The sequence below is a fragment of the Equus caballus genome, chromosome 11, assembly GCF_041296265.1.
Source record: "Equus caballus isolate H_3958 breed thoroughbred chromosome 11, TB-T2T, whole genome shotgun sequence".
NCBI lineage: Eukaryota > Metazoa > Chordata > Mammalia > Perissodactyla > Equidae > Equus > Equus caballus.
The window spans coordinates 46,200,913-46,213,103 of record NC_091694.1 but is presented as its reverse complement, the minus strand read 5'-3'; the positions used below and the strand labels follow the sequence as shown (position 1 = coordinate 46,213,103).

Sequence of the window (12,191 nt, the reverse complement as noted above, 5' to 3'; positions counted from 1 at the left end):
CCACTCAGCGAGAAATTAGTTTTAAAAAATTGTGGCACATCCATACAAGGAATACTATGTACCCATCACAAAGGATGATATAGAACTATATTAATTGAAGTAGGAGAATCTCTAAGACTTATATTTGACATACCAATTATAGATATGTGATACTATTTGTATAAAAGTTATTTAGTTATATGTTCCTATGACTATATAGAGGTCTAGAAGTAAGGTTACCAAAATTTGATGGTGATTGGCTCCAGGTGGTGAGATTTTAGATAATTTTTGCTTTCTTTTTCATACTTTCCTGTATTACTTAAATTTTTTACAAATTCCCTATAATGAACATGTTTTATCTTGATGAAATAATTTTTTTAAAAAATGGAAACTGACCAGAGAAGCTATAAGGAATAAAAATCGTAATAATAATAATATCTTACTATGTGCCAGAAACTATGCTAAGTTTTTTATATACATTATCTGATTTAATTCTCACAATAACCCTACGGCATTACTATCCTGTTTTGCAATATTGAGCAAACTGAGACTTGAATAGTTTAAATAAATTGCCCATAATCATGGGATTAGTAAGCGGTGGGGGCAGGATTAAAGCCCAAATTCCCTGGCTGCAGAGCTAGGGTATCTCTGGTTCGACCCACAGGAGAGTTGGATGTCTGTTTGGAGCTAACAGAGAAATTCACCAGCATCTTAAATACAATCCAGCTTCAACTCTACCATTCATACCTCCAAGGCCATTTTCTCTTTTTCATTTCAAGAAGCAAGCACTAAATACTATAAAAACAACCAGTGCCAAAGTTACTACGAACTAAAGACAGAAAACTCTCAGCGGTATTCTGTTGCATTGGCGGGGCCAGTGAACCAGGCCTTCCGGTATTGAAGGGTACCCTGGAATAGTACCCACTCTTGAATGTGGGCTGGCCCTTTGACTTATGTTAACCAATAGAATATGATGAAAGCACCAGTTCTGGGCCTGAGCCTGATGAAACCCTAGTAGCTTCCACTTTTGCCCTTTGGGGAGCCCTGAGCCAACATATAAGAAGTCTGCCCCAGAGATGGGTGGAAAGGTCACACTGACAGGAAGAGAATTCGAGATACAGGGAGAGAGAGGCCCAGTCACTCCGGCTGAACCAGCCCCCAGCTGATGCTATGACCAACACTAAGGCCAGCAGAAGAATGGCGGGGCTAATCCCAGCCCAGACTGTAGAACAGTGAGCAAACAAAATGGTGGTTGTTTTAAGCTATACATTTTGGGGTGGTTTGTTACACAATAAATAATGAAAACACCTCCTCACCTTTCCTTGCGCAACTAACTACAGGTACACTCAGTTCTTCACAAAGCCGCAGTCTCTGTTCCTTACTCCCTCTCAATTTTGTGGTAATAGTTTGCCAGAAACTTTCGCTTTTATTACTAGAACTGAGGCAAACTTTAACGGAAAGAGGTACTAGGTGGGGGTCCAGAGGCTCACTTTAGCCCTAGTTTTGTTACTAGTTGTGTGCCTTTTGAAAGTCATTTACCTTTTTGTCAATTTTAAAATGGGGAGACTAATGCTCACTCTACTTACCAGAGGGGAAAAATTAGTATAACCGAGTTGAAAAGAAAAATGAAATGCATTTAAAAGAGCTTCAGCTCAAGAGGCAGGTGAAGAAATACAAGCAACGTGGACTAATGTCAACTGGGTTTAAGATCTTGAACATATGACTCAATATTCCTGACCCACAGTTCTTCCCCTGTAAATGAGACTACTCTTTCTCACCTCACAGGTTTATCTGTGATGATTAAATGAGACACCGCATGAGAGAGACTTGTTGCACAAAAAATGCTAATTGCCATCATCAAATCCAAACGTCTCCTCCAGCCCCGCCATCTTCATGTTCCCCAACCAACTCCACAGTGTGATTTAGTAAGTCTGGAGTGACGCCCAGAAAGCTACAGTTCTCTTGGTAATCTACGTTTTTGAAAAACAAGTTCCCCGGCACAGTCTACTGCAGGCGGCCTCACGCACACGCCTCCGCTTGCTCCCTCCGCGCGCCCTCGCTCTGTCACAAGGAGCCCGCAAACTCCAGGTATCGCGACAGTTTTTTCTATCTTCAGAATCTGCTACAGGTCGCGCGAGAGTGGTTTGTCCAATTACGAGGCTGGATGGCCGCCCAAGATGGCGGCGCGCTGGGAGCGTAACATCTGCGTTTCTAGGAGCTTCGCGCTGCGTGTGGCTTAAGATTCTGGGGTTGCAGAGGCCCATTCCAGACTGGTCGTCTGGCAGAAACTTTGACCTCACAGGTGAGTCACTTACTATCTCTCACGCGGGCTGCGAGTTCACTTAACCTATGTATCACCCACGTTCCTCATTCTCGGGTTCTGGGCCCGTGAGGGACTGACTTCGGGGTTTAGGGAAGAGAGACCTTTTGGGTGGGTGGGGGTTTGTGTGTGTGTGTGCGTGCGCGCGCGGGAGTGGTGGTGCAACAGGTGGGAGGAGTTGGCGAATAGAATGGAGAGTAGCCTTGAAGTAGGAAAGACCCTCCTCCCGGGCTGAGGAGGTTTAGAGACTTCCGAAACTCAGGCGGGAAGACAAACTGAGTCGGTAAGATGAGGGTGTGGAAGAAACTGGCAGTGGCGGGACTAGAGGAAAAAGTAGAATTTATGAGGGAAGGCGACGAGAGAAAACGGAGATTGGAGTTGAAGTGGGAGGGATCTATGCAGAAGGAATTCGAAGTTCTGAAAGTGGAATTTAGGCTGTTTTGTCTTAGGCTAAGTGGTAGTTGAAGAGGATTATTAAGGGTCAGGAGAAACCAAGGAAACAGCATGAAGATGGGAAAGATCAAAGAAAGTCGAAGCGTCAGCTTCGGGGGTCTACTACTTTGGTTTGCTGGATTGACTCAGGTAACCCGGAAGAAAAAGCTCCAGCCCTAGGGCTAAGTTTTTTTGAGGGTCAAGATGGGGACTGTTTACCAAGAATGAGGGTGCTGTGTTTCAGTAGCCTGGAGAGTGAAAGAGTTCCATCGTGTTTTCAATCAACAGATACTTATTGAGTGCCCCAGGTCCTGTTTTAGGCACTGGGATATTGCAGTGGACAAGGCAGACAAAATACTTTCCTTCATGAAGCTTTACTGGCAGGGCAGATTAAAAGTAATAAGTAAAACATATGGAATCTCAGATGGATATGCTCATCTTAGTAGTAGAACCTAGGAAAGGGGCAAGGAGTGTGTTCACTCACTGCACTTTTAAGTGGAGGTACTCAGGAAAGGCATCAATGAGAAGGTGATGTTTGATCAAAGACTTAAACAAAGCGAGCGGACTTTGTACGTATTTCTAGGGGAAGAGCAGTCCACGTAGAGCAAACAGCAAGTACAGAAGCCCTGAGACGGGAGTGTGTCCGACTTGATAGAGAAACAAGGTGGCTAATGTGGCTAGAGGAGAATGAACCAGGAAGAGAAAAGTAGATTAAGTTAGAGAGAAGTGGCGAGTAGCAATGCTGATGCCAGGCCAGAGTTGACACTCAGTTATATTTTGTAGAATGGGGTAGATTTAGCTAAAGTCATTGCTTGTATTAAGAGTTTGGTTATCAAAGAAGTGGTTTTATTGACTCATTCTGTGTCTATTTTGACCAGAAAGGGTGAGTAATGTAGGAAATCAATTGAATCTACCATATCTGTAATTTAATTTGTTCTGCATATGTTCAGAGTGTTATGTGTGTACATTGGTGTCAGCTATGTAGTCTTTAGAATCTTAATGTGTTGCAGAGCCCTAACATACCATGTCTTTCCTTTTTTTTTTTAAAGCTTGGCACCTGAGCTAACAACTGTTGCCAATCTTTTTTTCTTTTTCCTGTTTTTTTCTTCACAAATCCCCCCAGTACATAGTTGTATACTTTAATTGTGGGTCCTTCTAGTTGTGGCATCTGGGACACTGCCTCACCGTGGCCTGAGGATCAGTGCCGTGTCCGAGAACCAGCGAAACCCCGGGCCACCGAAGTGGAGCGTGCGAACTTAGCCACTCAGCGGTGGGGTCGGCCCCCTATTGTCTCTTGAAACTACTGATAGAGTAGCTTTCTTTTTTGATTCTTGCCACATCACAGGAAAGAAAAGCATTTTCCTTTTTCACCTTTTTCTTGAGGACTGACACCTATCCTAGTTTTATTCTGCCTTTCCAGATGGTCTATAAAGGGTATGTTAATGTTAGGGAATTAAAACTTGTGTATACTTAGTTTTTGTGATAATGTGAGGGGCAAAAGGTGGTAATTTAGTGTGCTGAAAAACTTCCAAGTGACTGTTAATTCCCCCAAATTCTGAATTCTTTGTTTACTCAACCAATATGTATTTTATGCCAGTTACTAGGGGGTACGATGAAGAATAAGGTGGACGTGGTTGCAGCTTGGTGTGTGTGTGTGACAAATGTAAAGATCTCTGAAGGAAAAGCACAAAGTGCTTGGAAAGCATATAGAGTGGGCGTCTGATTGGATGTGTGGTGTCAGAGAAAGCCTACCTGAGAAAATGATGCTTAAGGTGTGATTTGAAGGACTAGTGGGCCTTCACAAGTTGAAGGGATGGTGGGAGGGTGTAAGAATAGCAGATGGTGGGACAACCATGATGCAGCAGAGAAAATGAAAGAAGACCAGTATATTTGGACCAGTATGGAACATAGTTCAGGAAGGGGAAAAGTGGCAACCAATGAGGTTGGAGGGATAAGCAAGGCCTAGAATTACGTATGCCTTGTTAATGGTTTTGGACTTGATCAGCCTAATAGCTTTAGGAAGCCACTGAAGGGATTTAGCAAGGAATGTTCAGATTTGCATGGCAGAGGGGTAAGGAGACTTGTTTGCTGGTTGGAAGGTGGATTGCAAGGGCAAGAGTGGTTATAGAGAGATCAGTTAGACGCTGTTATAGTAATCCAAGAAAGAGATGGTAATGATCTGGGTTAGAGAGGTGCAGTTGTGAAGGGTGAAAAATGGATAGGTAATTAATAATAGTAATAGTAATAATATAATAATAATTAGGAGATAGAGGCTATTGAGGACATGTATGTTTGGAATGGAGGAGGCGAGGTGGAGCAGGTTTTAAAGCTTTCTGGATTGCGTGCCACAAGAAAGGTAGTGGTATCTTTCAGGGAAATAGGGAAGATTAGAAGAGGACCAGTTTGGGGTGGGTTGAAATGATTTAATTTTGGACATGTGCATAAAGTACTTTTGAACCATTCAGGTGAGAAGTCTGGTGGGCAGTAGCATATTGTGATTTGGAAAGGTCTGGGGTGAAGACAACAATTCTTTTTGAAAATGGTTGTTAAATTTCTCATGTAGAAAGCTGTCAGAACAAACCTTCTGAAATAGAGTGTTGACAAATTTGTTACTATGTAAAGCTACATCTCTAACAAAGCCCGCAAAGGAAAGGTGCTTGTTGCTAAGAGACTTTATAATAGGGGCTATGGCTTCACGGGGGAGATGAGGGAAGGAAAGACCTGCCTGAAGAAGAGATGCTTGAACTGTGATCCTCAGGATGAATAGGAATTCATCAGGTGAAGAGGGGGAGGAAAGAACATTGCAGACAAAAGGAGTAACCGGGGTAAAGAGCCTGTTGCCAGAGTGGAGGGGACAAGAAGAAGAGCAAGGGAGATGCCTTAAGCTGATGGTGAAAAAATAAATAAGGCCACACCATGCTGGGCCTTATATGTATGGTTTTTTAAAAAAATGTGTTTTATTTTATTTTATTTTAATTTTTTTTGCAGGAGAAGATTCTCCCTAAGCTAAGATCTGTTGCCAATCTTCCTTTTGCTCCCCCACCCCAAGCCCCAGTATGTAATTGTGTATAGTTGTAAGCTCTTCTGGTTCTCCTATGTGAGCTGCCACCACAGCATGGCTACTGACAGACGAGTGGTGTGGTTCCATGCCTGGGAACTGAACCTGGGCCACGGAAGCAGAGCATGCTGAACTTTAACCAGTAGGTCATCAGGGCTGGCTCGGATAGTTTTTGTTTTTATCCCAAGAGTAAGGTTTTGATCAAGTGGGCGTAGGAAGAGGACATAATGAGATTTGCGTTTAGAAATGAACACTGCAAGGTGGAACAAGGAATGGAGAGAATAAAAGTGAATTCAGGGAGACCAATTTAGAGGCTGTTGTAGCAGTCTAGGTAACTTGTGCTGGCTGATATTGGCAGAGATAGGGAAAAATAGATGGATTTGAGAAGTAATTATTAAGAAAAATCCACACGACTATTGATTTCTTGGGATATAAGAGGGATAGAGAACTATCAGGTGACTCCTAGGTTTCTGGTTTACATAATCATGTTTAGATGAATGCTCATGAGTAAAAAATAAAGTGGAAAATACAAAATGATACAAAGAAGAAAGTAAAAATCACCTACTACCCAGAGATATACACTAAAATATTTTTAAAATTACCAACAACTCAGAGTTTACTAAACCACTGCAATGGGGTTTCTTTCGCTTTTTATTTCTTGCTATATCTGTGTTAACTTTTTCCCTCTCTGTAATCTGGAAGAAGACAAAATTATGTTTGTTTTCATTTGGTTTTGGTTACCTAGGAATGACAAGACTGAAATTTATGTAAGAATTTGGAATAGAAGATATTTTTTGAAACTTTAATGATTTTATGGTGCACTACTGAATATTTAATCCATGCAAGCCCACTGTAAAAATTTAACCTCTGACTGTTATATTCTTTGCCCCAGATTATACTCCCTTCTGTCATTTTGATATTTTTTAAATTCTTTAGTTTTTTTAAAGATTGGCACCTGAGCTAACATCTGTTGCCAATCTTTTAAAAAAAATTTTTTTTCTTCTTCTCCCCAAAGGCACCCACCCCCCCGCCATGCCATACATAGTTGTATATTCTAGTTGCAGGTCCTTCTAGTTGTGCTTTGTGGGACGTAGCCTGAGCATGGCCTGATAAGCAGTGCCATGTCTGTGCCCAGGATCCGAACCAGTGAAACCCTAAGCTGCCAAAGCAGAGCACACGAACTTAACTACTTGGCCACAGGGCCAGCCCCCAGTTTAATTTTTTAAAGGAATAGTTTCTAATTTTCTTCCCTTGGTTTAAAAAAAAATTCGTCATATGTTGTGTACCTTTTTTTTAAATTGTAGTAAGATAATCCATAACATAAAAGTTACCATTTTAACCATTTTTAAGTTGTTAAATACCATTCAGTGGCATTAAGTATATTCACAATGTTATGCAATCATCACCATTATCCATTTCTGGAAGTTTTTCTTCATTCTAAGCAGAAACCGTGTACCCATTAAATAATAACTCATCATTCCTCCTTTTCCTCAAGCCCTGGCAACTTCTGTTCCACTCTCTGTCTGCATGAATTTGCCTATTTTTGGTACCTCACGTAAGTGAGAGAATACAATATTTGTCCTTTTGCATGTGGCTTATTTTCCTTAGCATAATGCTTTTTTTTTTTTAAAGATTTTATTTTTTTTCCTTTTTCTCCCCAAAGACCCCCGGTACATAGTTGTATATTCTTCGTTGTGGGTCCTTCTAGTTGTGGCATGTGGGACGCTGCCTCAGCGTGGTCTGATGAGCAGTGCCATGTCCGCGCCCAGGATTCGAACCAACGAAACACTGGGCTGCCTGCAGCAGAGCGCGTGAACTTAACCACTCGGCCACGGGGCCAGCCCCAGCATAATGCTTTTAAGGTTCATCCATGTTGTAACATACATCAGAGTTTCATTCTTTTTATGGCTAATATTCCATTGTATGTATATACCGTGTTCTATTTACCTATTCATCTGTTAATGGACCTCAGGTTGCTTCGACCTTTTGGCTCTTGTGAATAATGCTGCTGTGAACATTGGTGTGCAAGTATCTGTTTAAATCCCTGCTTTCACTTCTTTTGGGTATATACCTAGGAGTGGACTTGCTGGATCGTTTGGTAATTCTGTGTTTAACTTTTTAAAGAACTGCCAAACTCTTCTCCACTATAGTTGTACCATTTCACATTCTCACCTGTAGTGCATGAGGACTCCAGTTTCTTCACATCCTCTCCAATGCTTGTTTTCTTTTTTTAATTTTTTAATAGTAGCCATCCTAATGGGTATGAAAGTAATCTTGTGGTTTTGAATTTGCATTTCCGTAATGACTAATAATGTTGAGCATCTTTTCACATGCTTATTTGTTGTGTACATTTTAAAAATATAACTTCTACTTTCTCACTTGATTGGTAATGGTGTGTTCGCTGTAACTGTTGAGTTATCAACCACAGCTTTTCCCCGTTAGTATTTTTTAAACTAAATATGCTGACTTTTCCCTTTTTTTTTCTTTTTAAGGATGGCTCTGAGTAAATCAATGCATGTAAGAAATAGATACAAGGACAAACCTCCTGACTTTGCATATCTGGCATCTAAATATCCAGATTTTAAGCAGCATGTTCAGATAAATCTGAGTGGAAGAGTAAGGTAAGTAACAGATGAAGAATTCTTGATACTGTGTTATTCTGGTGTAATCTGAATGGACACGGTGTAGTGGAAAGTCTGTTGGGCTGATAGTAGACCTGCATACTAATCCTAGACATTTTCTTAAACTTCTCGTCTGACCTTGGACAAGGTCAATCACTTAACTTCTCTGGGTTTTAGCTTTTTAACCTATAAAATGAGAGGATTGGACCAAATGCTTCTGTTTCCTTCTGTCTTAAAAAAAACCCTCTTGATGTCCAAATTATTGCTTACCCAACAGAGATCCCAGAGTATCTGCGGGAACCTTCGGATTGTGCTCTTATTTTAAGTGTGTGTTTATTTTGATGTAAGGTAGCAAAATAATAATCAGGGCATCAAAACTGATTTCACAGATATTGTTACTTAGGATGTCACTAAATTTAAGTTAAAAAGTTAGTCACTAAAAATTAGGGGCCAACCTAGTGGCATAGTGGTTGGGTTTGTGCACTCTGCTCGGTGGCCTGGGGTTTGCAGGTTCCAGTCTTGGGCATAGACCTAGCACTGCTCGTCAAGCCATGCTGTGGTGGCATCCCACATAAAATAGAGGAAGATTGGCATCAGATGGTAGCTCAGGGCCAGTATTCCTCTCATATACATACACACAAAAAAGTTAATTACTAAAAATAAAGAAAATAATAGTATAAGTGCTTCAGGAAATGGCAAATGTTGTGATAATGGTATGGTAATATCTGATGTGTGTGTTGTACCCTTGAGAAGGAAATCTTTGACTGCATTCCTAAACTCTTGGGAGTTACAGAGGAGATTAGAAATTCCAAGCCTTCCTGGGGAAAGGTGTGGTAATTTAACTATGGGAGGAGGAGAAGCAGGATTTGTGGAGAAAAGGGAAGGTAAGGAATAATAAGATCATAGGGTTTGAGGTATTTTGCTGACCTCTTCCTTCCTCCAGCAGTCTCCTTATGGCTTTAGAAATGGAGGCTTTAGGGCAGTGCTTAACCTGGAGGCCAAGATACCCTAGAAATCATATAAATTTTTTTTTTTGAGGAAGATTAGCCCTGAACTAACATCTGCTGCCAATCCTCCTCTTTTTGCTGAGGAAGACTGGCCCTCAGCTAACATCTGTGCCCATCTTCCTCCACTCTATATGTGGAATGCCTACCACAGCATAGCTTGCCAAACAGTGCCATGTCCGTACCTGGGATCCGAACCGGCCGAACTGCTGCACCACTGGGTCGGCCCCAAGGTTTTTAAAAAATACATTTCCGTTCATTTTTCTGGGAGATAATCTTTAGTTTTCATCAGATTCTCAAAGGGATCTGTGACACACATGCACACACACACTGTGCCCCCACTGTACAAAGGTTAAGATCAAATGCCCTAGAACTGTGGTTTCCAAGCTTTTTTGTCTACTCCACTTAGTGAAAAGTTGAGCATGGCCCCAAACACGAATGCGTGTACTACTTACTGTGTTACTATGTTGAGCACATTAGAAAACATACTTCAAAATAGAAATTAAAAATATATTTAAATAAGAGTTCTAATATTTTCTTTGCATACTCTAAAGAATCATCTTTGGCACTTTATTTTAGAGATCACACCAAAGAAATTGAATTGGTATTCCTCTTTGTTTAGATCATCCCTACATTGTTCTTAAATCTTTATTTCATAGTTATGTATGTGGATGTGTTTCTTTATCCTAGTAGCTTTAGAGCAGATACAGCTTTGTTATTCTTTTTTTCCTCTCTATACCTACTATTGTACTTAATTGTTTAACAAATACCTGTTGATTAACTGTTTTGTGCTAAGTTCTAGGAAAGCCATAATAAACAAGAAAGGCATGTCACTCCCATATTTGGAATTTACACTCTAGTGGGGGAAGTGGACAGATAAACAAGCAGTTAACCTTTCAGAGTGGCAGAATCTGTGGGGTGTACAGTGGAATCACATAGAAGGGAGCCTTGAATCCCAACTTTGAGATTTAGGGAATCTTTTGAAACAGAAGTGGTGTCTTGTTTGTGTTCTGAAGAATGAGTAGGAGTTAGCCAGGTAGGAAGAAAAATGTTGTAGGAAGAGGGAGCAGCATGTGCAAAGAGCACTGAGTAGTAGAGGAACTGGAAAAGTTGAGGATGCCTAGGATGTGGTGTGGTGGGCAAAAGACAGGAGATGAGGGTGAGGATGATTATGCTCGAAGTACTCTATACTACCTAGTAAGGAGTTGGGAATTTATCTTAAGGACATTGTGCAGAGAGTTCCTGTATCTTCAAAGTTACCCATCCCCATTCTTATCCACTAAAGTTTTAAAGCAGAGGAATAACATGTTCAGCATTGCATTCAGACTGATGTATTCTAGGAGCATTGTGGAGGATGGATTGCAGGGGGAATTAAGACTAGATATGTAGAGAAGTAAGTGGGAAGTGGTTTCAGTAATCCAAATTAGACAAATTGATGGCCTAACTAGGTGGAGGCAAGAGAGATAGAGATAACTGGATGTATTTGAGAGAAATTCATGAATAGAATTAGCAGGACATGGTAGAAGTTAGGTACGAGCCAAATATGGTACTTGGGATTCCAACTTAGCAGGAGGATAGGTGGTAGTGCCATTTACTACAGTAGGGAACAAGGGAGAATGAGCTGGTTTGGGGGAGATGATAGTTTCAGTTTTGGGCATATTGAATCTGAGAAGTCTGGGGAATATTCAAGTTTGGTATTTTGTAGGTAATTGAAAATGGAAGTCTGAAGAGAGGGACGCAGTGGTGATGTAGGGATGGGGTTAGTGAAGGCCTCGGGTCTTTGAACTGAATACTGAAGCATGTATAGAAGGGGAGAAAGAACTCCAAGTATATAGAAGAGAATTTTGTGAAGGTATGGTAAGTTTGCAGAACAGCATGTAGACAGGACTGAAGTGGGTTCAGGATAACACTTTAGGGGATAACCAAAGATGAGACTGAAAGGAAAACAAAGAACAGGTTAGAAAGAGCCTTTCACAGCATGCAAATTAGAATGGACTTGATTGCTCAGACACTGAGGAACCAGAGGAGGATTTTCAAGATGGTTAGGAATTTTAAGATGGCTTAAGATTTATACTTTTAAAAAAAATCACTCAGCAGACCAGACAGATCTATTATCACAACATATCAGAATGGATTAAAGGTGTCTGGCAATTTAAGAGACATTCAGTAAATATTTGTTGCATGCATGAGAATAATTCCTCTATAAAATCTAACGGTACGCCACTTACAAATGGCATACCTAAAACAAAATTACAGATAAATGAAAAAGGAGGGGGCAAAAATATACTAGGCAAATGAGAGTTCCCTCAAAATAAAAAAATAAAATAAAAGGAAGGCAAAAAAGCATCAGATTGGAAAAAGAGCACTAGTTTATATTGATGAAGGAAGTAATTTTCAATGAATATTAAAAAAGATGACTTTTAGCATCTAATAGTTCTAAAATATAACAGAAATATCTTTTAAAAAGCATTTGACATAATTCGGAGACATTTTCTTTGTATTTCTAATCGAGTAGACAAAAATAAATAGCAGTTGTTACCCAGCCCTGAGGGACTGGTGACTCTCAAGTGGGTCCTTTTGCCTGGAGCCACTGGCGGCAATAGAATTAGACTGGATTAGGACAGCAGAGCAGAAATTTTACTCATTGACCAATGAATGGGGGAGCAGAGTTCGTCTTCTAAAACACCTCCCTGAAGGGAGGGTAAGCAAGGTTCTTATGGATGTGAAGGAGCAAAGGTCTCTGTTATCGCTTGGGGTGGGGGCATTTGGGGCATGCG

At 40.7% G+C, this 12,191-nt stretch overlaps 1 protein-coding gene across 4 annotated transcripts in view; it reads left to right on the top strand.

Moving 5' to 3' along the window:
* The first annotated feature begins 1,898 nt into the window (after nucleotides 1-1,898).
* Nucleotides 1,899-12,191, top strand: part of METTL16 (methyltransferase 16, RNA N6-adenosine) — an 82,249-nt gene continuing 71,956 nt past the window's right edge. Inside the window, exons 1-3 of one of the 4 annotated variants that reach the window (XM_014727919.3) lie at nucleotides 1,954-2,281; nucleotides 7,285-7,344; nucleotides 8,282-8,410. In XM_014727919.3, the coding sequence (XP_014583405.1) occupies nucleotides 8,283-8,410 (128 nt within the window). In that variant the 5' untranslated portion in view covers nucleotides 1,954-2,281; nucleotides 7,285-7,344; nucleotide 8,282. Of the gene's footprint in view, nucleotides 2,282-2,428; nucleotides 2,583-2,718; nucleotides 2,882-7,284; nucleotides 7,345-8,281; nucleotides 8,411-12,191 lie in introns of those variants that run through there. The other 3 variants (XM_005597657.4, XM_070227877.1, XM_070227876.1) reach the window with 3 other exon arrangements.